Source organism: Doryrhamphus excisus, chromosome 6 (genome assembly GCF_030265055.1).
Source record: "Doryrhamphus excisus isolate RoL2022-K1 chromosome 6, RoL_Dexc_1.0, whole genome shotgun sequence".
Classification (NCBI taxonomy): domain Eukaryota; kingdom Metazoa; phylum Chordata; class Actinopteri; order Syngnathiformes; family Syngnathidae; genus Doryrhamphus; species Doryrhamphus excisus.
Window position 1 is genome coordinate 23,936,277 of NC_080471.1, and position 25,930 is coordinate 23,962,206.

The 25,930-nt window shown below is 42.9% G+C and overlaps 1 protein-coding gene across 2 annotated transcripts; it reads left to right on the forward strand.

The window, feature by feature from the left end:
- The first annotated feature begins 18,823 nt into the window (after positions 1-18,823).
- On the forward strand, positions 18,824-25,308 carry LOC131131531 (uncharacterized). Of its 2 annotated transcripts, none has more exons than XM_058076293.1 (8): positions 18,824-19,377; positions 20,250-20,498; positions 21,163-21,345; positions 21,755-21,818; positions 22,912-22,999; positions 23,096-23,160; positions 23,232-23,286; positions 23,369-25,308. In XM_058076293.1, the coding sequence occupies exons 2-8, from the start codon at positions 20,317-20,319 to the stop codon at positions 23,491-23,493; spliced, it is 762 nt and encodes a 253-aa protein (XP_057932276.1). In that variant the 5' UTR covers positions 18,824-19,377; positions 20,250-20,316; the 3' UTR covers positions 23,494-25,308. The 2 variants fall into 2 exon arrangements, with proteins under 2 accessions (XP_057932276.1, XP_057932277.1); XM_058076294.1 differs by having other exon boundaries at positions 18,824-19,248.
- The last annotated feature ends 622 nt before the right edge of the window (positions 25,309-25,930 follow it).

The window sequence follows — 25,930 nt, forward strand, 5'->3', positions numbered from 1 at the left end:
ACACGGACCATCCTCGGCCCGAATGAAGGTTGTTACTGGGGCGGAGGTCAATAACCCAACAACCCTTTAAGAAGAATAAGAGGTGAAGGAAAGTTGGCTTGTCTGATGAGAACAAATGTAAGATGGCCCTGATGGTCTCCAACGTTACTGGCATGACAAGGAGATCCCACCTGAGATGTTTCCCGCACGGCACAGTGGAGAGGGGGGGGGCATCATGATCTGGGCTGCTTTTTCCTTCAGTGGACCAATGGAGCTTCAGGATGTGCAGGGGTGTCAAATGGAAGCATGCTACGTGGATGTGTTGCAGGGGGCATCCCTCGTCTGCGTGGTACTGGGGAGTCCACAGTAACTACTCTAAATGTATGTGCATTGGTTCCCCAGTAACTACTCTAAATGTGTGTGCATTGGTTCCCCAGTAACTACTCTAAATGTATGTGCATTGGTTCCCCGGTAACTACTCTAAATGTGTGTGCATTGGTTCCCCGGTAACTACTCTAAATGTGTGTGCATTGGTTCCCCGGTAACTACTCTAAATGTGTGTGCATTGGTTCCCCGGTAACTACTCTAAATGTGTGTGCATTGGTTCCCCGGTAACTACTCTAAATGTGTGTGCATTGGTTCCCCGGTAACTACTCTAGATGTGTGTGCATTGGTTCCCCGGTAACTACTCTAGATGTGTGTGCATTGGTTCCCCGGTAACTACTCTAGATGTGTGTGCATTGGTTCCCCGGTAACTACTCTAGATGTGTGTGCATTGGTTCCCCGGTAACTACTCTAGATGTGTGTGCATTGGTTCCCCGGTAACTACTCTAGATGTGTGTGCACTGGTTCCCCGGTAACTACTCTAGATGTGTGTGCACTGGTTCCCCGGTAACTACTCTAGATGTGTGTGCATTGGTTCCCCGGTAACTACTCTAGATGTGTGTGCACTGGTTCCCCGGTAACTACTCTAGATGTGTGTGCATTGGTTCCCCGGTAACTACTCTAGATGTGTGTGCATTGGTTCCCCGGTAACTACTCTAGATGTGTGTGCATTGGTTCCCCGGTAACCACTCTAGATGTGTGTGCATTGGTTCCCCGGTAACCACTCTAGATGTGTGTGCACTGGTTCCCCGGTAACCACTCTAAATGTGTGTGCACTGGTTCCCCGGTAACTACTCTAGATGTGTGTGCACTGGTTCCCCGGTAACTACTCTAGATGTGTGTGCATTGGTTCCCCGGTAACTACTCTAGATGTGTGTGCATTGGTTCCCCGGTAACTACTCTAGATGTGTGTGCATTGGTTCCCCGGTAACTACTCTAGATGTGTGTGCATTGGTTCCCCGGTAACCACTCTAGATGTGTGTGCATTGGTTCCCCGGTAACTACTCTAAATGTGTGTGCATTGGTTCCCCGGTAACTACTCTAGATGTGTGTGCACTGGTTCCCCGGTAACTACTCTAGATGTGTGTGCATTGGTTCCCCGGTAACTACTCTAGATGTGTGTGCATTGGTTCCCCTCAACTGGATAGTCAGGACACCCTTCCCCCGTAGCAGTTGAGACCTCCTGTGACCTAGGGAATTCCTAAATAAAAGGCAAGAGAGTGAAGGCTGTTTCAGAGTTGATTTGGAGGTTGTTACTGAGCAGACTTCAATCACTCTCCTTGCAAGTAAAACTATCCCAGTCTCTTTGTCCTCTTTGAGCAGCTTGCTTTACAGATGTTTGGTGATTAAACCTGACAAGTAGAATGGTGTGAAAGCGTCTTCTGTGGACATTAGTTACGTCGTTTGACACCATCCCGCTGACTAGCATAACAACCAACATTCCGCTTTCCTTCTTTTAGCCGTGATGTAACTTTAATGACACATTCTCGTGCCGAGCGATGACAGTATCGTGCTCCTTCGTGCCGCTCCTCGTAGCCATCTGCCCCCCCCCCCGCCCCCGCCCCCTTCTCTCCCTCCGTCTTAGTCTTCATCTACCGATCTCACCTCATGATGTAGTTGTGTTCATCTATGGTGGCCCCGTAGCCGGCCCCGCGTAGGTTTCCCGAGTTCCCCACCACGGCGCACCGCAGGCACCGTCCCGGATCCCACGAGCCATAGGGGGATCTTCCGGGAATCACCTTTTGAGAGAACATTTTTATCAAAGTTGTGTTCTTTGTCATTCACCTGAGCTGACTTGAAATCTAGTCGAGTAAAAACGAGACAATAAGTAGAGTAGAATACCTGGAACAACCTTAGTAGAACCTGTTGGATGCTGTGGGGTTTAAACTGGGGCTGCAGCATCTAGAGGGAGAGGAACATACGCTTAGGAGGTTATTCATCATTGGAGCCCTCCAGTCCTGACATAGCACCCCTATAGTCACCTTTACACTTTACACAGGAAGCTGCTCTAACTGCTGGTTGTGTGTACTAGGCACCATCAATAAATTACGTTTTACGTTGATGAGCATTTGGTTAAAATGAATGCCTCCCTCACTCACGGTGCGACAAAAGATAACGTGGAACAAATAGTGTAAATGCACTACGCTGACTATGCGGGTATTGTTGGAATGTTTTACAACCTAAATATGGTTATTCATCATTGGAGCCCTCCAGTCATGACATAGCACCCCTATAGTCACCTTTGCAATTTACTGTTCATCATTAGAGCCCTCCAGTCCTGACTTAGCACCCCTATAGTCACCTTTACACTTTACTGTTCATCATTGGAGCCCTCCAGTCCTGACATAGCACCCCTATAGTCACCTTTACACTTTACTGTTCATCATTGGAGCCCTCCAGTCCTGACATAGCACCCCTATAGTCACCTTTACACTTTACACAGGAAGCTGCTCTAACTGCTGGTTGTGTGTACTAGGCACCATCAATAAATTACGATTACGTTGATGAGCATTTGGTTAAAATGAATGCCTCCCTCACTCCCGGTGCGACAAAAGATAACATGGAACAAATAGTGTAACTGCACTACGCCGACTATGCGGGTATCGGTGGACTGTTTTACGACCTAAATATGATTGTTCATCATTAGAGCCCTCCAGTCATGACATAGCACCCCTATAGTCACCTTTACACATTACTGTTCATCATTAGAGCCCTCCAGTCATGACATAGCACTCCTATAGTCACCTTTACACATTACTGTTCATCATTAGAGCCCTCCAGTCCTGACATAGCACCCCTATAGTCACCTTTACACTTTACTGTTCATCATTAGAGCCCTCCAGTCCTGACATAGCACCCCTATAGTCACCTTTACACTTTACTGTTCATCATTGGAGCCCTCCAGTCCTGACATAGCACCCCTATAGTCACCTTTACACTTTACTGTTCATCATTAGAGCCCTCCAGTCCTGACATAGCACCCCTATAGTCACCTTTACACTTTACTGTTCATCATTAGAGCCCTCCAGTCCTGACATAGCACCCCTATAGTCACCTTTACACTTTACTGTTCATCATTGGAGCCCTCCAGTCCTGACATAGCACCCCTATAGTCACCTTTACACTTTACACAGGAAGCTGCTCTAACTGCTAGTTGTGTGTACTAGGCACCATCAATAAATTACGATTACGTTGATGAGCATTTGGTTAAAATGAATGCCTCCCTCACTCCCGGTGCGACAAAAGATAACATGGAACAAATAGTGTAACTGCACTACGCCGACTATGCGGGTATCGGTGGACTGTTTTACGACCTAAATATGATTGTTCATCATTAGAGCCCTCCAGTCATGACATAGCACCCCTATAGTCACCTTTACACATTACTGTTCATCATTAGAGCCCTCCAGTCATGACATAGCACCCCTATAGTCACCTTTACACATTACTGTTCATCATTAGAGCCCTCCAGTCCTGACATAGCACCCCTATAGTCACCTTTGCACTTTACTGTTCATCATTGGAGCCCTCCAGTCCTGACATAGCACCCCTATAGTCACCTTTACACTTTACACAGGAAGCTGCTCTAACTGCTAGTTGTGTGTACTAGGCACCATCAATAAATTACGATTACGTTGATGAGCATTTGGTTAAAATGAATGCCTCCCTCACTCCCGGTGCGACAAAAGATAACATGGAACAAATAGTGTAACTGCACTACGCCGACTATGCGGGTATCGGTGGACTGTTTTACGACCTAAATATGATTGTTCATCATTAGAGCCCTCCAGTCATGACATAGCACCCCTATAGTCACCTTTACACATTACTGTTCATCATTAGAGCCCTCCAGTCCTGACATAGCACCCCTGTAGTCACCTTTACACTTTACTGTTCATCATTAGAGCCCTCCAGTCCTGACATAGCACCCCTATAGTCACCTTTACACTTTACTGTTCATCATTAGAGCCCTACAGTCCTGACATAGCACCCCTATAGTCACCTTTACACTTTACTGTTCATCATTAGAGCCCTCCAGTCCTGACATAGCACCCCTATAGTCACCTTTACACTTTACTGTTCATCATTAGAGCCCTCCAGTCCTGACATAGCACCCCTATAGTCACCTTTACACTTTACTGTTCATCATTAGAGCCCTCCAGTCCTGACATAGCACCCCTATAGTCACCTTTACACTTTACTGTTCATCATTAGAGCCCTCCAGTCCTGACATAGCACCCCTATAGTCACCTTTACACTTTACTGTTCATCATTAGAGCCCTCCAGTCCTGACATAGCACCCCTATAGTCACCTTTACACTTTACTGTTCATCATTAGAGCCCTCCAATCCTGACATAGCACCCCTATAGTCACCTTTACACTTTACTGTTCATCATTAGAGCCCTCCAGTGCTGACATAGCACCCCTATAGTCACCTTTACACTTTACTGTTCATCATTAGAGCCCTCCAGTCCTGACATAGCACCCCTATAGTCACCTTTACACTTTACACAGGAAGCTGCTCTAACTGCTGGTTGTGTGTACTAGGCACCATCAATAAATTACGATTACGTTGATGAGCATTTGGTTAAAATGAATGCCTCCCTCACTCCCGGTGCGACAAAAGATAACATGGAACAAATAGTGTAACTGCACTACGCCGACTATGCGGGTATCGGTGGACTGTTTTACGACCTAAATATGATTGTTCATCATTAGAGCCCTCCAGTCATGACATAGCACCCCTATAGTCACCTTTACACATTACTGTTCATCATTAGAGCCCTCCAGTCATGACATAGCACCCCTATAGTCACCTTTACACATTACTGTTCATCATTAGAGCCCTCCAGTCCTGACATAGCACCCCTATAGTCACATTTACACTTTACTGTTCATCATTAGAGCCCTCCAGTCCTGACATAGCACCCCTATAGTCACCTTTACACTTTACTGTTCATCATTAGAGCCCTCCAGTCCTGACATAGCACCCCTATAGTCACCTTTACACTTTACTGTTCATCATTAGAGCCCTCCAGTGCTGACATAGCACCCCTATAGTCACCTTTACACTTTACTGTTCATCATTAGAGCCCTCCAGTGCTGACATAGCACCCCTATAGTCACCTTTACACTTTACTGTTCATCATTAGAGCCCTCCAGTCCTGACATAGCACCCCTATAGTCACCTTTACACTTTACTGTTCATCATTAGAGCCCTCCAGTCCTGACATAGCACCCCTATAGTCACCTTTACACTTTACTGTTCATCATTAGAGCCCTCCAGTCCTGACATAGCACCCTATAGTCACCTTTACACTTTACACAGGAAGCTGCTCTAACTGCTGGTTGTGTGTACTAGGCACCATCAATAAATTATGTTTTACGCTGATGAGCATTTGGTTAAAATTAATGTCTCCTTCACTCACGGTGCGACAAACGCAAACGTGGAACAAATAGTGTAACTGCACTACGCTGACTATGTTTATGGTGGTGGACTGTTTTACGACCTAAATATGGTTGTTCATCATTGGAGCCCTCCAGTCATGACATAGCACCCCTATAGTCACCTTTACGCTCGTATTTCGCAAAATCGTCCACATAATAAGAGCGTGTAAGTAAGCCATTTCAGATATAAAGAGGACTGGTGCTTGTGTGTCTTACTATATAAATGTATTCCCCCTTCAGGGACCAGAGTGAGGGACGGACAGGAAGTGAGGTTGCAGCTTTGTGTTGTGTGTTTGTGTTGGAGGTGAACATGAAGCTACTCAGGGGGGTTTGGGGGCGGGGTTTAGAGGGGGGGCAGGTTTAGGTCCCATTTCACACGGGCACAAACGTCGCTTCTTACATCTCGAAGACTTACGTACATTCTCATCCTTTCTGTTGTTTTCCCTCAACAATTGTTGTTTTCGCACCCTCACCCACCGTCGTCCTAGTTTAGCTTCCCCTCACATTTCCATTCATGCGTCTTCCCCGGCGGTCTGCGTGCCCTCGTGTTTAATTCCTTCCTTTTAACCCCCCCCCCCCCCCCCCGCTCCCCCTTTGTTTCTCCCCTCCTCTTGTCTTTCTCCAGCTCTCTGGGACGGCTGAGCGCCACGCAACTCATCAGCGCCGATCACAGAGCACTAAATCTGTCTTTTACCCCCCCATTAGCTCTCTCGCTCCCCAGCTGGTGCCTCCTCGTCTCTTCTTCCACACGTCTTCCTGCATCTTTCTTTCTTCATCCCGCCATTCTTCTCCGATGCTCCGTTGCCAGATCCAGCTTGGCAAAATTTGCAGCTGTTGTTCCGAGACCATTAATCTTCCTCTAAGCTGACTACTAAGGTACTATAAGATACCTGGCAACAACTTCTAACATGGTATTGGGAAACAACACACACACAAATATTACACTAGGGGTGTAAATATCGTTTCGGCGATATATCGCGATACTTTGTTCCATGATACTGTATCGATATTAAAAAGTACGATATGGATATTTTTAGGCATTTATCATAGATACATGTATATAGTACAAGGCTGAAGTGTGGACACGTTTTGGATTTCTACACAAAGTAGCACTACACAAAGTGCAGAAATTACACAAATTTGTTTTTCACATTTTTTTCCATCTAAAATCTTATAAATAAATAAATAGATTTCCTGATTATCCAAATGCTATATAAATTATGTTTTGTTATGTTATGTCGTTGCCGGCGTTTACCTGTTTGTCGGTTTATGTTCAAAAGAACTAGGTGTTAGCTTGTCAGCATTGCTAGCATGCTAATATTAGAATACTAGCATTTTTAGCTATTTTCATGGGTAGACACATATACTGCGTAAACACTTAGCTCTATCATTCCAGGCGTCAGCGTGTTAAAGGTAGCATTTTAACATTGCGAACATGCTAATATTTGCATAGTAGCATTTTTAGCCATTTTCTTAAGTATACAAATATGTTAGCATGCTAACATTAGAATACTAGCATTTTTAGCTATTTTCATGGGTAGACGCATATACTGTATAACAGAAAAGTGCATTTTGAGCAAGTTGAAAAAACTGAAAAAAACGACATACTAACCCCTTACGTTTTTTTTCAAAAATTGACGCCCTAAAATGTTGGCATTTTATGCCATTTCTGGATGCTCCTGGGGCCCCTGTTGAGTGTGTGTGAGGTTTCCCGTGTTTATTTTAACAGAAAAGTGCATTTTGGGCAAGTTGAAAAAACTGAAAAATTTTGACATTTTATGCCATTTTTGGATGCTCCTGGGGCCCCTGTTGAGTGTGTGTGAGGTTTCCCGTGTTTAATTTAACAGAAAAGTGCATTTTGAGCAAGTTGAAAAAACTGAAACAAACGACGTTTTTTTTTTTTCAAAAATTGACGCCCTAAAATTTTGGCATTTTATGCCATTTTTGGATGCTCCTGGGGCCCCTGTTGAGTGTGTGTGAGGTTTCCCGTGTTTATTTTAACAGAAAAGCGCATTTTGAGCAAGTTGAAAACACTGAAAAAAACGACATAATAACCCCTTACGTTTTTTTTCAAAAATTGACGCCCTAAAATTTGGGCATTTTATGCCATTTTTGGATGCTCCTGGGGCCCCTGTTGAGTGTGTGTGAGGTTTCCCGTGTTTATTTTAACAGAAAAGTGCATTTTGAGCAAGTTGAAAACACTGAAAAAAACGACATACTAACCCCTTACGTTTTTTTTCAAAAATTGACGCCCTAAAATTTTGGCATTTTTTGCCATTTTTGGATGCTCCTGGGGCCCCTCTTGAGTGTGTGTGAGGTTTCACGTGTTTATTTTAACAGAAAAGTGCATTTTGAGCAAGTTGAAAAAACTGAAAAAAACGACATACTAACCCCTTACATTTTTTTTTTTTTCAAAAATTGACGCCCTAAAATTTGGGCATTTTATGCCATTTCTGGATGCTCCTGGGGCCCCTGTTGAGTGTGTGTGAGGTTTCCCGTGTTTATTTTAACAGAAAAGTGCATTTTGAGCAAGTTGAAAAAACTGAAAAAAACGACATACTAACCCCTTACTTTTTTTTTTCAAAAATTGACGCCCTAAAATTTGGGCATTTTATGCCATTTCTGGATGCTCCTGGGGCCCCTGTTGAGTGTGTGTGAGGTTTCCCGTGTTTATTTTAACAGAAAAGTGCATTTTGAGCAAGTTGAAAAAACAGAAAAAAACGACATACTAACCCCTTATGTTTTTTTTTTCAAAAATTGACGCCCTAAAATTTGGGCATTTTATGCCATTTCTGGATGCTCCTGGGGCCCCTGTTGAGTGTGTGTGAGGTTTCCCGTGTTTATTTTAACAGAAAAGTGCATTTTGAGCAAGTTGAAAAAACTGAAAAAAACGACATACTTACGTTTTTTTTCAAAAATTGACGCCCTAAAATTTGGGCATTTTATGCCATTTCTGGATGCTCCTGGGGCCCCTGTTGAGTGTGTGTGAGGTTTCCCGTGTTTATTTTAACAGAAAAGTGCATTTTGAGCAAGTTGAAAAAACTGAAAAAAACGACATACTAACCCCTTACGTTTTTTTTCAAAAATTGACGCCCTAAAATTTGGGCACTTTATGCCATTTCTGGATGCTCCTGGGGCTCCTGTTGAGTGTGTGTGAGGTTTCCCGTGTTTATTTTAACAGAAAAGTGCATTTTGAGCAAGTTGAAAAAACTGAAAAAAAACGACAACTAACCCCTTACGTTTTTTTTCAAAAATTGACGCCCTAAAATTTGGGCATTTTATGCCATTTTTGGATGCTCCTGGGGCCCCTGTTGAGTGTGTGTGAGGTTTCCCGTGTTTATTTTAACAGAAAAGTGCATTTTGAGCAAGTTGAAAAAACTGAAAAAAACGACATACTTACGTTTTTTTTCAAAAATTGACGCCCTAAAATTTGGGCATTTTATGCCATTTCTGGATGCTCCTGGGGCCCCTGTTGAGTGTGTGTGAGGTTTCCCGTGTTTATTTTAACAGAAAAGTGCATTTGAGCAAGTTGAAAACACTGAAAAAAACGACATACTAACCCCTTACGTTTTTTTTCAAAAATTGACGCCCTAAAATTTGGGCAATTTATGCCATTTCTGGATGCTCCTGGGGCCCCTGTTGAGTGTGTGTGAGGTTTCCCGTGTTTATTTTAACAGAAAAGTGCATTTTGAGCAAGTTGAAAAAACTGAAAAAAACGACATACTAACCCCTTACGTTTTTTTTTTTTCAAAAATTGATGCCCTAAAATTTGGGCATTTTATGCCATTTCTGGATGCTCCTGGGGCCCCTGTTGAGTGTGTGTGAGGTTTCCCGTGTTTATTTTAACAGAAAAGTGCATTTTGAGCAAGTTGAAAAAACTGAAAAAAAACGACATACTAACCCCTTACGTTTTTTTTTCAAAAATTGACGCCCTAAAATTTGGGCATTTTATGCCATTTCTGGATGCTCCTGTGGCCCCTGTTGAGTGTGTGTGAGGTTTCCCATGTTTATTTTAACAGAAAAGTGCATTTTGAGCAAGTTGAAAAAACTGAAAAAAACGACATACTAGCCCCTTACGTTTTTTTTCAAAAATTGACGCCCTAAAATTTGGGCATTTTATGCCATTTCTGGATGCTCCTGGGGCCCCTGTTGAGTGTGTGTGAGGTTTCCCGTGTTTATTTTTACAGAAAAGTGCATTTTGAGCAAGTTGAAAAAACTGAAAAAAACGACATACTAACCCCTTACGTTTTTTTTTTTCAAAAATTGATGCCCTAAAATTTGGGCATTTTGTGACATTTCTCGATGCTCCTGGGGCCCCTGTTGAGTGTGTGTGAGGTTTCCCGTGTTTATTTTAACAGAAAAGTGCATTTTGAGCAAGTTGAAAAAACTGAAAAAAAACGACATACTAACCCCTTACGTTATTTTTTCAAAAATTGACGCCCTAAAATTTGGGCATTTTATGCCATTTCTGGATGCTCCTGGGGCCCCTGTTGAGTGTGTGTGAGGTTTCCCGTGTTTATTTTAACAGAAAAGTGCATTTTGAGCAAGTTGAAAAAACTGAAAAAAACGACATACTAACCCCTTACGTTTTTTTTCAAAAATTGACGCCCTAAAATTTGGGCAATTTATGCCATTTCTGGATGCTCCTGGGGCCCCTGTTGAGTGTGTGTGAGGTTTCCCGTGTTTATTTTAACAGAAAAGTGCATTTTGAGCAAGTTGAAAAAACTGAAAAAAACGACATACTAACCCCTTACGTTTTTTTTTTTCAAAAATTGATGCCCTAAAATTTGGGCATTTTATGCCATTTCTCGATGCTCCTGGGGCCCCTGTTGAGTGTGTGTGAGGTTTCCCGTGTTTATTTTAACAGAAAAGTGCATTTTGAGCAAGTTGAAAAAACTGAAAAAAAACGACATACTAACCCCTTACGGTTTTTTTTTCAAAAATTGACGCCCTAAAATTTGGGCATTTTATGCCATTTCTGGATCCTCCTGGGGCCCCTGTTGAGTGTGTGTGAGGTTTCCCGTGTTTATTTTAACAGAAAAGTGCATTTTGAGCAAGTTGAAAAAACTGAAAAAAACGACATACTAGCCCCTTACGTTTTTTTTCAAAAATTGACGCCCTAAAATTTGGGCATTTTATGCCATTTCTGGATGCTCCTGGGGCCCCTGTTGAGTGTGTGTGAGGTTTCCCGTGTTTATTTTAACAGAAAAGTGCATTTTGAGCAAGTTGAAAACACTGAAAAAACGACATACTAACCCCTTACGTTTTTTTTCAAAAATTGACGCCCTAAAATTTGGGCATTTTATGCCATTTCTGGATGCTCCTGGGGCCCCTGTTGAGTGTGTGTGAGGTTTCCCGTGTTTATTTTAACAGAAAAGTGCATTTTGAGCAAGTTGAAAAAACTGAAAAAAACGACATACTAACCCCTTACGTTTTTTTTCAAAAATTGACGCCCTAAAATTTGGGCATTTTATGCCATTTCTGGATGCTCCTGGGGCCCCTGTTGAGTGTGTGTGAGGTTTCACGTGTTTATTTTAACAGAAAAGTGCATTTTGAACAAGTTGAAAAAACAGAAAAAAACGACATACTAACCCCTTACGTTTTTTTTCAAAAATTGACGCCCTAAAATTTGGGCATTTTATGCCATTTCTGGATGCTCCTGGGGCCCCTGTTGAGTGTGTGTGAGGTTTCCCGTGTTTATTTTAACAGAAAAGTGCATTTTGAGCAAGTTGAAAAAACTGAAAAAAACGACATACTAACCCCTTACGTTTTTTTCAAAAATTGACGCCCTAAAATTTGGGCATTTTATGCCATTTTTGGATGCTCCTGGGGCCCCTGTTGAGTGTGTGTGAGGTTTCCCGTGTTTATTTTAACAGAAAAGTGCATTTTGAGCAAGTTGAAAAAACTGAAAAAAAACGACATACTAACCCCTTACGTTTTTTTTCAAAAATTGACGCCCTAAAATTTGGGCATTTTATGCCATTTCTGGATGCTCCTGGGGCCCCTGTTGAGTGTGTGTGAGGTTTCCCGTGTTTATTTTAACAGAAAAGTGCATTTTGAGCAAGTTGAAAAAACTGAAAAAAACGACATACTAACCCCTTACGTTTTTTTTCAAAAATTGACGCCCTAAAATTTGGGCATTTTATGCCATTTCTGGATGCTCCTGGGGCCCCTGTTGAGTGTGTGTGAGGTTTCCCGTGTTTATTTTAACAGAAAAGTGCATTTTGAGCAAGTTGAAAAAACTGAAAAAAACGACATACTAGCCCCTTACGTTTTTTTTCAAAAATTGACGCCCTAAAATTTGGGCATTTTATGCCATTTCTGGATGCTCCTGGGGCCCCTGTTGAGTGTGTGTGAGGTTTCCCGTGTTTATTTTTACAGAAAAGTGCATTTTGAGCAAGTTGAAAAAACTGAAAAAAACGACATACTAACCCCTTACGTTTTTTTTTTTCAAAAATTGATGCCCTAAAATTTGGGCATTTTATGACATTTCTGGATGCTCCTGGGGCCCCTGTTGAGTGTGTGTGAGGTTTCCCGTGTTTATTTTAACAGAAAAGTGCATTTTGAGCAAGTTGAAAAAACTGAAAAAAAACGACATACTAACCCCTTACGTTATTTTTTCAAAAATTGACGCCCTAAAATTTGGGCATTTTATGCCATTTCTGGATGCTCCTGGGGCCCCTGTTGAGTGTGTGTGAGGTTTCCCGTGTTTATTTTAACAGAAAAGTGCATTTTGAGCAAGTTGAAAAAACTGAAAAAAACGACATACTTACGTTTTTTTTCAAAAATTGACGCCCTAAAATTTGGGCATTTTATGCCATTTCTGGATGCTCCTGGGGCCCCTGTTGAGTGTGTGTGTGAGGTTTCCCGTGTTTATTTTAACAGAAAAGTGCATTTTGAGCAAGTTGAAAAAACTGAAAAAACGACATACTAACCCCTTACGTTTTTTTTCAAAAATTGACGCCCTAAAATTTGGGCATTTCATGCCATTTCTGGATGCTCCTGGGGCCCCTGTTGAGTGTGTGTGAGGTTTCCCGTGTTTATTTTAACAGAAAAGTTAATTTGAGCAAGTTGAAAAAACTGAAAAAAACGACATACTAACCCCTTACGTTTTTTTTCAAAAATTGACGCCCTAAAATTTGGGCAATTTATGCCATTTCTGGATGCTCCTGGGGCCCCTGTTGAGTGTGTGTGAGGTTTCCCGTGTTTATTTTAACAGAAAAGTGCATTTTGAGCAAGTTGAAAAAACTGAAAAAAACGACATACTAACCCCTTACGTTTTTTTTTTTCAAAAATTGATGCCCTAAAATTTGGGCATTTTATGCCATTTCTCGATGCTCCTGGGGCCCCTGTTGAGTGTGTGTGAGGTTTCCCGTGTTTATTTTAACAGAAAAGTGCATTTTGAGCAAGTTGAAAAAACTGAAAAAAAACGACATACTAACCCCTTACGTTTTTTTTTTCAAAAATTGACGCCCTAAAATTTGGGCATTTTATGCCATTTCTGGATGCTCCTGGGGCCCCTGTTGAGTGTGTGTGAGGTTTCCCGTGTTTATTTTAACAGAAAAGTGCATTTTGAGCAAGTTGAAAACACTGAAAAAACGACATACTAACCCCTTACGTTTTTTTTCAAAAATTGACGCCCTAAAATTTGGGCATTTTATGCCATTTCTGGATGCTCCTGGGGCCCCTGTTGAGTGTGTGTGAGGTTTCCCGTGTTTATTTTAACAGAAAAGTGCATTTTGAGCAAGTTGAAAAAACTGAAAAAAACGACATACTAACCCCTTACGTTTTTTTTCAAAAATTGACGCCCTAAAATTTGGGCATTTTATGCCATTTCTGGATGCTCCTGGGGCCCCTGTTGAGTGTGTGTGAGGTTTCACGTGTTTATTTTAACAGAAAAGTGCATTTTGAACAAGTTGAAAAAACAGAAAAAAACGACATACTAACCCCTTACGTTTTTTTTCAAAAATTGACGCCCTAAAATTTGGGCATTTTATGCCATTTCTGGATGCTCCTGGGGCCCCTGTTGAGTGTGTGTGAGGTTTCCCGTGTTTATTTTAACAGAAAAGTGCATTTTGAGCAAGTTGAAAAAACTGAAAAAAAACGACATACTAACCCCTTACGTTTTTTTTCAAAAATTGACGCCCTAAAATTTGGGCATTTTATGCCATTTCTGGATGCTCCTGGGGCCCCTGTTGAGTGTGTGTGAGGTTTCCCGTGTTTATTTTAACAGAAAAGTGCATTTTGAGCAAGTTGAAAAAACTGAAAAAAAACGACATACTAACCCCTTACGTTTTTTTTCAAAAATTGACGCCCTAAAATTTGGGCATTTTATGCCATTTCTGGATGCTCCTGGGGCCCCTGTTGAGTGTGTGTGAGGTTTCCCGTGTTTATTTTAACAGAAAAGTGCATTTTGAGCAAGTTGAAAAAACAGAAAAAAACGACATACTAACCCCTTACGTTTTTTTTCAAAAATTGACGCCCTAAAATTTGGGCATTTTATGCCATTTCTGGATGCTCCTGGGGCCCCTGTTGAGTGTGTGTGAGGTTTCCCGTGTTTATTTTAACAGAAAAGTGCATTTTGAGCAAGTTGAAAAAACTGAAAAAAAACGACATACTAACCCCTTACGTTTTTTTTCAAAAATTGACGCCCTAAAATTTGGGCATTTTATGCCATTTCTGGATGCTCCTGGGGCCCCTGTTGAGTGTGTGTGAGGTTTCCCGTGTTTATTTTAACAGAAAAGTGCATTTTGAGCAAGTTGAAAAAACTGAAAAAAAACGACATACTAACCCCTTACGTTTTTTTTCAAAAATTGACGCCCTAAAATTTGGGCATTTTATGCCATTTCTGGATGCTCCTGGGGCCCCTGTTGAGTGTGTGTGAGGTTTCCCGTGTTTATTTTAACAGAAAAGTGCATTTTGAGCAAGTTGAAAAAACTGAAAAAAACGACATACTAACCCCTTACGTTTTTTTTCAAAAATTGACGCCCTAAAATTTGGGCATTTTATGCCATTTCTGGATGCTCCTGGGGCCCCTGTTGAGTGTGTGTGAGGTTTCCCGTGTTTATTTTAACAGAAAAGTGCATTTTGAGCAAGTTGAAAAAACTGAAAAAAAACCTGCCAAGTCTTATATTTTAGCATTAGGTCAGTTGATTTGAAGAAATAGAGTATTATCAATGGCGTTTTCATGTCAATAGGTCCTGATTAACCCAGGAAATGTTGTTGCACCTGGCAAAGTCCTGATGTTTGTATAACTATGCTTCTGTACTGTCTTTCGCAGTTAATTTCTTCTCTTCACCTGTGTGCCAACAGATATTTTCAGTTGGATATTGTATGCAAGTGTCCAGTTAAAGCTCATGTTTTCTACAAGTTTATTCCTTAAAGGGAACTGGCCATTGTGAGCTAAATTAGTATTTTTTCAGTGGCACGTGCCGATGCACACACTACAATGAGACACAGGCCCGTTGAGTCAGCCGTAATGTTTTCACAGCATAAAAGCTTTATTTATATTCATCACGATGGCGGCATCTAGTGGACAAAACGAATACCGATTTCGTTTACATAAGGCAATTCCATGTCAGCCCATTCACACAAAGGTCAATAGTTCAGTTTTATCTCATGGAATGTAAATTTTTAACATATACGAATAAATAGTCACACAAAGGTTATAAGTTACATAAAATTACAAGAAAATATTAAAATAGACTCCTATAGCTGCTCCTATAACTGTCGTATCTCGGAAACCGGAAGTCGTAGATCGTTGGCGGTGGTCTCGACAGAAAGCTCGGGGTGGAATTAGAGTCGGTGGAAGTGGGTCCCGTTTAGATACAAGCTTCCGTTGGTGAGTAATAGGCGAAAAAACGCATCCTCCATTGACATTGCATGGTTGGAGTTGCAGTACATAGGAATGACCAGAAAGTGTCGGTATTCGCCTGCAGTACATTTAATTGACCACCAGATGGCGACACAGTATTAGGTGTAGGTATAGGGGTGAAGGAGGTCTTGGTAGCTCGTACCAAAACCAAATAACTCGAACGGTACATCCTACGGCATTTTTCCCGAGGACGACCCCCCCCCCCCCCCCCCCATAAGTGGGCTTTCTTTTGGGACCACCCCTGACTCGTATCGAGACAGACACTTGAAACTTAGCACACAGGTCAGCGGCTAGCCCCTGATACACATATCAAAAAATCAGGATCCTGGATCAAAGGGTCCGAGATTTGTGGGAAAAAAGAGGGTTTTTTGGAGGGAAAGCAGTTTTTCACGCCCTGCGAGGCCCATATTGACCCCAGCGACCGCACATTTTTCAGTTTTTGTCTTTCCAGCCTCGTGAGACTCCAATGAAAGAAAGTCAGTCCATTTTATTTCAGAAAGGGGTGACCTTTGACCTCAAGCAGGCCTCAATTTAGTGGGTTTGCAGGTCTAGCCACGCCCCCTTTTGAGCCAGACACTTGAAACTTGGCACACAGGTCAGCGGCCAGCCCCTGATACACATATCAAAAAATCAGGGTCCTGGATCAAAGGGTCCGAGATTTATGGGAAAAAAGAGGGGGTTTTTGGAGGGAAAGCAGTTTTTCACGCCCTGCGAGGCCCATATTGACCCCAGCGACCCCATATTTTTCAGAGGTTTTGTCTTTCCAGCCTCGTGAGACTCCAATGGAAGAAAGTCCATTCATTTTTTATCATAATTTTATTTTCCAAATCTGGCTGAAATGGCCACAAAGGCTCTGAGAGTCATTGTCGTGCTCTTCAGACCTGATCCGCAGAAATCTTTTTTCCAGACAACGCAGAGGTCTGAAATTCGAGTATGTTGTTGGGGGCCTCCAGATGAGTGGATCGACATCAGTCGAGTGTCGGTCGGACATGTACTTTTCGACCAGCGGGCATCGGAATTTCGTTGTTTCCTCATGTTCACGCCCCCGCCGATCGGACAAAAAATGTTCAAATGTGTCAAAAAACGCAACAGAACATCTACAAAGAATATAAAGCAAGTGTGCACAGTTTCACATCTGTGCAACCTTTGGTTAGCTACTTAGCTTTAGGAAGGTTGTATCGAGCTGGGACCAATATCTTCCTAATTGATGGGATACTGTCTGCAACATATTGAAAAATGAAAAAAAAACTCCAAGAAAAAGTGTTTCTAATTTCAACAAATTGATGGTGACCTATGACCTTTGAGCAGTCTGTTCGATTACTAGGCAAGGTTCCTTTAGAGCTAGACTCTTGAAATTTTGCACACTCGTGCAGAATAATTGTCTGATGATATGGTGAAAAATTGGTGGACCTAGCTCGATGCTTGATGAATTTATTAAAGTTTTGTTTTTTTTAGGGCCTTTGACCGGCTTTGTGGTCAATCTATTTGGGAAGAAAACATTTTTCCTGTTGAGTCCCGTCCCTGAAATTTTGCACACTCGTGCAGAATAATTGTCTGATGATATGGTGAAAAATTGGTGGACCTAGCTCGATGCTTGATGAATTTATTAAAGTTTTTTTTTTTTTAGGGCCTTTGACCGGCTTTGTGGTCAATCTATTTGGGAAGAAAACATGGTTCCTGTTGAGTCCTGTCCCTGAAATTTTGCACACTCGTCCAGAATAATTGTCTGATGATATGGTGAAAAATTGGTGGACCTAGCTCGATGCTTGATGAATGTATTAAAGTTTTGTTTTTTTTAGGGCCTTTGACTGGCTTTGTGGTCAATCTATTTGGGAAGAAAACATGGTTCCTGTTGAGTCCCGTCCCTGAAATTTTGCACACTCGTGCAGAATAATTGTCTGATGATATGGTGAAAAATTGGTGGACCTAGCTTGATGCTTGGCCTCAGGTTCCAACCCTCGCCTCCAGTTTGCCCACCGGCCGGCCACCGTTTCCAGTTTTCACGCAAGCCAGCAGCTGACAACAGATTGCCCGCCGGCCGCTGCAGTCTGCGCCCTGCCGCCGGCTTCATATTGCTCTTTATGGCGCCGGCGGCCGCAGCCTTCATATTGCTCTCTAGTCATCGCCGTCGCCATCAGTCCACTGTCCCGCAATCTTCAGCAGAGTAAGACAAAGCTTACATTAGCCACGACTTTACCGTTGAAAAAACACAGTATATGATTGCCCAGCATAAGGATTACAGTCACGGTGTCATGAAAAAAATCCCATCAAACATCAACACAATAGATAGATTTAGAACAGACTTGGTCAGTCGTGTGCAAGAATAACCTATTTACGTTGCTTAAAACAAGTAATTTAACAGCTATTTCTTTCATAGACAGTACCGCAAAGCACGCTGGGATGTGCGCCTATCGGCTACATTATGAAGAGGAGAAGGAACTGCTGATTATGATGCGGGCGAGGGAGGATGTCAATTAAGGGCCTCAATTCCTGAATTTCTTCTCCTTAAAAATCACTTTTATGCAACTCTTGGCTATGTTATCTGTATCATGTGTCATTTGTGTGATTTCAACATATACTTGTTAGTCCAAAATAAAGTACACTTCAAAAAGACGTTTGTGTGTTTTCGAAGTGGCCACAGGGAGGCGATAGAGGCTTATATCATCTATGTATGTCCGTCACAGGCCACCGTACTGATCCGCCAGTAAGTGGTGACATTACGTGAAATCCAACAAATTAAATACTGCCTTGAAGCGCCGGAGAACTGGAGTCGGAGGCGGAGTGTCAAATTTGGGAGAAAACTTTATTTTTCTTGCCAACATCAACTTGCACTCTCTTGCTACGTCAAAGCCTTTTAGCAACACGGCCACCACAGGAACCGGAAACCCCCCGTCCCTCACGCTTACGCCTCCAGGTGGCAACACCTTCCCTATCGATAGTTCCGGGGTGAGTTATGTCCCGGTAACCTACCACTACAGCCTCCTTTTTTACAGCACCCTACGAACAGTGCCCAAGGTGCTTCAGGAGTATAAAGTATAAAGTATTATTTCTCTTGTTATAGTGTGTAAAATCATTGTGAAACACGACGTCACATCTGCTCTGTAACTTCCTGTTTGCACTTCCTGGTTTCGTCCGGAACATGGCGCCGACGATCCCAATTACGCTGTGTCAATCTGTTGGCAGCCAAGCTGAAGTATTTTAGAGGGAATGCCGTCTACTGTTTGTAAAACTAAGAGCGTGATTGTTGAAACTCTTTATTGAAAATGCTTTAGAATATATTACTTGTATATTGCTTAATTTTTTGAAGTTTTCAACGCTGTTACAGGCATGTGTTTGGCCAGCTATGTGGGGCGGGTTGAGCGTGAACAAGGAAGTGCGGGGATCTCGTGCGCGCGCGCGCTGTTCTGTAGTTGCTGGCTCGTCGAAAAAAAAAGTTGACCGGAAGCAGCAGGCAACCATCTGTCTTTCTCTGACGAAGTCAGGCCGCCCCTTACCACGGTTTGGGGCTGAAAATAGTGACAGTTAACACCGCCACGACCGTGGAGAAGTGCCGAAGTAAACGGTTTGTCTTGCATCAGCATCGTTTTCATTGGCGCCAATGTAATTCGGTATCGAGTCGGCTTTCCAACACCCTGACGGAGAACACTGGAGTTGCCATGTAACTCAGACGACGCACAAGCAATGCTACAAGGTCAGGATCAAAGTTTTAAGTCACGTTGAGCGTGCAGAATGCTCGAAATGACGGAAGCAATTGTTTCAACCGGTTCATTTGCAATCCATAACATAATGTGAACGACTTTGGCCCAAATTGACAACGATTTTTTTAAAAGTATGTTTCGCTACCCTCGTCATAGTCAATGACAACTGAAGCTGAAAGTGGTTTAATTGGAATTATTTCGTTTGACGTGAAAATCCCTTGATGTCCTGGTTACGTCGCGTGCATGGCGTGTTAAGTTTGTGTCGGAACTTGTTGCCATCAGAGGCGAGGCATCTGTTAGGTGAGTGTAAGCCGCTGATTTTATCTTTGAGCATCATTGTGACAACGGAAGAGAAAGCACACTCATAACCCTTCTCCCTTATTCGGTCTATTTTAATGGCGACTAAAAAACTTCTGTACACCGCATCATTACAATAACCAAGCTCCGAACCTGGGGAGACAGAGCCTTCTCCATCGCTGCCCCCACCCTCTGGAACTCTTTGCCCCATTCACTCCGTGCTTGCTCTGACTTTCCCACCTTCAAAAAACAACTCAAAACCCACCTCTTTAAATCAGTTTTTAATGTCTAACTTTTTTATATCTGACTACTGTTCCCCGCCCCGCTTTTACTCATGTTTTAACTGTGTATTAACCAATGAATGTTGTATTTTGGTGTGTCTTCTATTCTGTTTACTTACTTTATTCAACTCCATTCATCTGTAAAGTGTCTTTGAGTATTTTGAAAAGCGCTATACAAATAAAATGTATTATTATTATAAGTATTCAATGCAGGAATGAATTTTATAAAACTGAGTATTTCATTACAGCAAAGGAATAGCAGCTAATCTTCCAACTTCTTCTTACAGATGAAAAGCCGCTTGTCGCTTAACAGCCCGTGGGATCCCTCTGCATCCATCTCAACATGAGCTCCAAATGGGAGCGTCATCTGATGCCATAGGTTCTCCAGTGGACTGTTTCACCTATTGCACGCACAAGACGGCATTTTCTGGCGCTTCAACCTTTTGCGTCCATCAGCAGTCTGTCGGCCCCCGGGGAAGGACTCATGTAATCGTGTCGGCAGACCATCAACAACATGGCGTCGGCGTTCTTCACAGGTAGGAAGACTTGTTCAAGTAAATGACATGATGGCCTTCATACATGTAGCACAATAACACAGGATAAATGAATAGATGACAAAAAATATGCAATTCATACACGAGTGCCATGACTAATGCTTTGGCTGTAAAGGTTGCTCCGGCTGTTACAGTACAATGTTAGCCGGCCACATGGAGGTCATTATACAGCGGGGAAAATAAGTATTGAACACGTCAACATTTCTCTCAAAAAACATATTTCTAATCAAGCTATTGACATGAAATTCTCACCAGATGTCGGCATCAACCCAAGTAATGCACACATACAAAGAATCCAAACATTTATGTTCATAAATTAAGTTATGTGTAATAAAGTGAAACGGCACAGGGAATAAGTATTGAACACATGAAGAAAAGGAGGGGTAAAAAGGTCTGGAAAGCCAAGAAAGCAGCTGGAGTATGTCAGTATTTAGAAGGTTAACCTGTCCCCTATTAGTGCAAAGTAATATCAGCTGGTTTAGTCCTGATTAATGCCTTTTAAAAAGGTTTCTCACCAGCAAGGTGTTAGACAAGAAGCATTGCATGATGGGTAAAAGCAAAGAGCTGTCCAAAGACCTACGCAGCCTTATTGTTGCAAAACACACTGAAGGCATTGGTTACAGGCGCATTTCTAAACTTCTGAAAGTTCCAGTGAGTACCATTGGGGCCATCATCCGGAAGTGGAAAGAACACGGCATTACCATAAACCAGCCACGGCCAGGTGCTCCTCGCAAGATTTCAGACAGAGGAGTCAAAACAATCATCAGAAGGGTTCTCCAACAGCCCAGGACCACTCGTGGAGAGCTTCAGAAAGACCTGGAATCAGCAGGTACCGTTGTTTCAAAGAAAACAATAAGTAATGCACTCAACCGCCATGTCCTCCATGCACGCACACCACGCAAGACTCCATTTTTGAAGAGGAAGCATGTTGAAGCTCGTTTGGAGTTTGCGACACAACATTTGGATAAACCCATGACATTCTGGGAGAACATACTCTGGTCAGATGAGACCAAAATTGAACTCTTCGGATGTCATAAGACACAACATGTTTGGAGGAAAAATGGCACTGCACATCACCCCCAAAACACCATACCAACAGTCAAGTTTGGAGGTGGGAGCATCATGGCGTGGGGCTGTTTTTCAGCATGTGGTACCGGTAGACTTCATATCATTGAAGGAATAATGACTGGAGAAAAGTATCGAGACATTCTTGATCAGAATCTGCTGTCATCTGCCAGGCTGCTGAAGATGAAAAGAGGGTGGATCTTTCAGCAAGACAACGATCCCAAGCACACAGCCAAGGTAACACTCAACCGGTTGAAGAAAAAGAAAATAAAGCTGCTAGAATGGCCCAGTCAATCACCAGACTTGAATCCAATTGAAAATCTTTGGAAAGAACTGAAGATCCGGGTTCACAGAAGAGACCCCCGGAACCTTGAAGATTTGAAGGCAGTTTGTGTGGATGAATGGGCCAAAATCACACCTGAGCAATGTATTCGACCGGTTTCTCCATACAGGAGGTGTCTTGAGGCTGTAATCACCAACAAAGGTTTTTGCACTAAGTATTAAATAAATTTCAGTACGCGTGTTCAATACTTATTCCCTGTGCCATTTCACTTTATTACACATAACTTAATTTATGGACATAAATGTTTGGATTTCTTTGTATGTGTGCATTACTTGGGTTGATGCCGACATCTGGTGAAAATTTCATTTCAATAGCTCGATTAGAAATATGTTTTTTGAGATAAATGTTGACGTGTTCAATACTTATTTTCCTCGCTGTATTACAGATTTATTTCAATTTGATCTCTTTGTTAGAAAATGACTTAAAGTACTTATCCAAACGTGCATAAACGTACATGTGAGCCTTGTGTTCTCTGGACATCGTCATGTGACCTTACCTGGGAGGTAATGTCACCTCACACAACACGCTGATGTCATGTTCCCACTTCCAACGCTCGCTCAAATGTGATGACCATGTCGGAGGTTGTCTATGTTTTTCATCATTTCTACCGGTCTAAGTCATTTTCTTTCATTGGAAGAATCTATAGCGGTACCCTGGATAAAGGTCTCGTTCCAGTAGTGCAGACTTGGTAGACCATTAGACCTGCTGATCATGAGAGAGTTGATTTATTTATTGAATCAACATTTACTTTATTTTCCAATTGAACAAACCTGATGTTGTGGTGTGTGTGTGCGTGTGTGCGTGCGTGCGTGCGTGCGTGCGTGCACATGTACCTATGTACGTGCGCACATCAGGGTCTTCCAGGGAAGTTCCGGAAACAGTTTCAGCAGTTAGAAAGCATTGCTGTGAGGTTATTTTTCTTCACTCAATGTTGTTTTTGTTTTTCGTCCCTCGTCTGATGTCTTCTTTTCTTTTGTAAAACCTCAGGATCCTTCCAGAAACCACAAGTCCTACAGAGACCTGATCACCAGTCTGAGACCTCCACTCATCCCCTTCACTCCTCTGCTGCTTAAAGGCATGCACACGCACACGCACACGCACACGTACACGCACATGCACAAGCACACTGAGGTGTGGAGTACCAACATTTGTTCTTTTGTTTCCTTGTCAGATTTGACTTTTCTTCATGAGAGTTGTAAGACTTTTCACGGCCAGCTGGTCAATTTTGACAAGATGGTAAAAAAAAAAAATGCTTTGCAGTTGTTGGTACATGGTGGCATTTACCTTTGGCCATTTTTTGTATTCAGCACAAAGTTGCCGACATGGTGCGAAGCATACGAAGATACCGTAGTGGACAACTGGGTAACACACACACACACACACACACACACAGACAGACACACATACAATATAAATGCTAATGAAGTTTTGACACCTCTGGTAGCCATGGATATGGAGACGTCGCCATCCCACCTGCAGACCAAAGCGTACGTGCGACAGCTGCAGGTGATCGACAACCAGAACCATCTCTTCGACCTGTCCTGCAAACTGGAGCCCAGAGACACGTAGAGATGCCAGGACGCGTCCCACCTCCTCTTCCTCCCTCTCAGCGAACACGTTAAAAGCTTCTTAACAGGCAGCCAATCAGGCGAAGCTTGGCAGCCATCTTGTCTCCTTCCTGACCATAGACGACATGTAGTCGCAGTTTGACCTCCACCCAGCTGATGAGGTGAGCCTAGTGATGGATGATTTATCTCTTCAAAGGTCAACCTCTGACCTCAGGGGCGTGTCTTTCTTCTTAATGAATGAGGAGGACAGCAGAGAAGTAAACAAATGTTTAGTCATTTCTGTCTGGGAAGGTGTACCGTGACACTCTATGGGCGGCGCTTGTGCAATAACAGGAGGCGATGCACGTCTGGTGTCAACCAAGCATGTCGACGACGCTCAGGGCTCCCAGGTTTTGTGTACTTTTTGTGATGATGATTAAGACTTATTTTTCTTCTTTCCCTTGTTGTCTTTGGATCATTTCGATCAACAAAGACAGAGGGATATTTTTTTAAACGTTGTCTCATTGCAACGCTAAATGACATCACACGTCTGCTAGTTGACACCTGGCGGGGCTCTGCTGCGGCCAGTCCTGGATTCAAGTCATTCATTTCCAAATGTTAAACAGGTGTCTCAAAAGATGACAAAATTCCAATTCCAAAATACACATGACACAGGGTATGAATGTTGGGCTGCGCGGCGGATGAGTGTTTAGCATGTAGGCCACACAGCGAGAAGATCCGGCTTTGATTTTCTGCTCGGGCATCTCTTTGTGGAGTTAGCATGTTCTCCCTGTGCATGGCTTTTCTCCGGGTAATCCGCTTTCCTCCCCAGTTCCAAAAACATGCTAGCTTGATCGGCCACTCCAAATTGTCCATAGGTATGAATGTGGGTGGGAACGGTTGTTTGTCGATACGTGCCCTGTGATCGGCCGGCCACCGGTACAGGGTGTACCCCGCCTCTCGCCCCCAAAGACAGCCGGGATAGACTCCAGCATACCCCCACCACTATAGTGAGGATAAGCGGTGTAAAAAACGGATGGCCGGACAGTATGAACTGTTTAATCTTGAGTCCATGAATGAAAGAAATGAATCAGTAGATGAATTTACCCGCTGACTAAAATATCTGTCGGCGAGCCAGGGCTGATAGTGAGTAACAGCGCCTCCCGTATGCTCAAAGTGTTAACCAATTAGCGTTGTCATATTGAAACAAGATCGGCATCCTTGTGTTTTCAGATCGATTTAGAAGAAGTATTTTGACCTGTTAGCATCACAGGTAGTCTCAGGAAACTCGCTGGGTGTTGAAGCCTCCTGCCGGACAACATAGAAACATTCAAAGTAGACGTGAACGGCCGGTCTTTGCTGTAAAACTCAGGCGTGTCCGTTTGTAAAGGTCGCGTATGGAGTGGCTGACCTTGAAACATGTACATAGTGTGAGTGTGTAAATACTTCCAAACGAAAGGAGAATCTATTTTAAAGATGTTTGTTTCACGTAGAGATGAGATTTTATTCACGTGTGTTGTTTACATTGTGCCAAACCGTGAGCCATGACAAGTAAAGATCCACGTTAGCATGACGATGGTATTTGTCAAGGGTCGAGGAGCGAGCTACACGAGCTGGCAGTGCTGTAGCATTTGCGCTTTCAGTCGTGAACTTGTAACTTTGTTCTCTGAAATGTAACCAAGAATTTGTATGCTTTAAAAGTATGGAGACAACCACCAATATTTTTCCAACCTTTTTCTTTGTAATGATTTGGCACTTTAAGATGGCATTCCTATTTTGAAACGATGCATCACAATGTTGTTTCCTGCAGTTGCTCAAATAAACCTGATGAAGGCGACATTGTGCTCTTCCATTGTGTCATCACGCCCGGCATCACACGATGTGTGTGATGGACGGAAATCACCCCCTGGAGTGAGGCGTGTAGGGCCGAGTGCCCACGCCTCCTCCAAGGGGCACCAGGGAATGCACTCGCCCCATCCAGTAGGGAATGTCACTCCCGAGGGACAAGTCTCCTGTGTTGGATCATGTGAGTACGGGCGCGGCGCGTCCCGTATGGCACCGATGTCCAACCCCCTTCAGTCGGGTCCATATCGGTACACAGAATTATAATTTGTATATATTTTTTCATATTTGAGTGTTTTGTATTTTGTCCCTTTTAATTTGAGATGTGTATATGTGTGCATATGTGTCTTTTTCTTCTTTTCTTTCTGCTTTTCCCTTCAGGGGTCGCCACGGCAAATCAGCCGCCTCCATCCAACCCTGTCTTTCGCATGTGTCTTTCTCACACCCGCTACCCTCATGTCCTCCTTCACTACATCCTTAAAGCTCCTCTTTGGCCTTCCTGTACGCCTCCTACCCGGCAGAATCCTTCTACCGATATATTGACTATCTCTACTCTGGACATGTCCCAACCATCTCAGTCCGTCCTCTCTGACTTTATGTCCAAGGTCTCTAACATG

Coding starts and splice junctions, on each gene's coding strand:
- LOC131131531 (XM_058076293.1), top strand. CDS start 20,317: ATGGGAGCGTCATCTGATGCCATAGGTTCTCCAGTGGACTGTTTCACC. Junction 20,499..21,162: donor GGCGTCGGCGTTCTTCACAG/GTAGGAAGACTT, acceptor AACTTCTGAAAG/TTCCAGTGAGTACCATTGGG. Junction 23,000..23,095: donor CACTCCTCTGCTGCTTAAAG/GCATGCACACGC, acceptor TTTCCTTGTCAG/ATTTGACTTTTCTTCATGAG.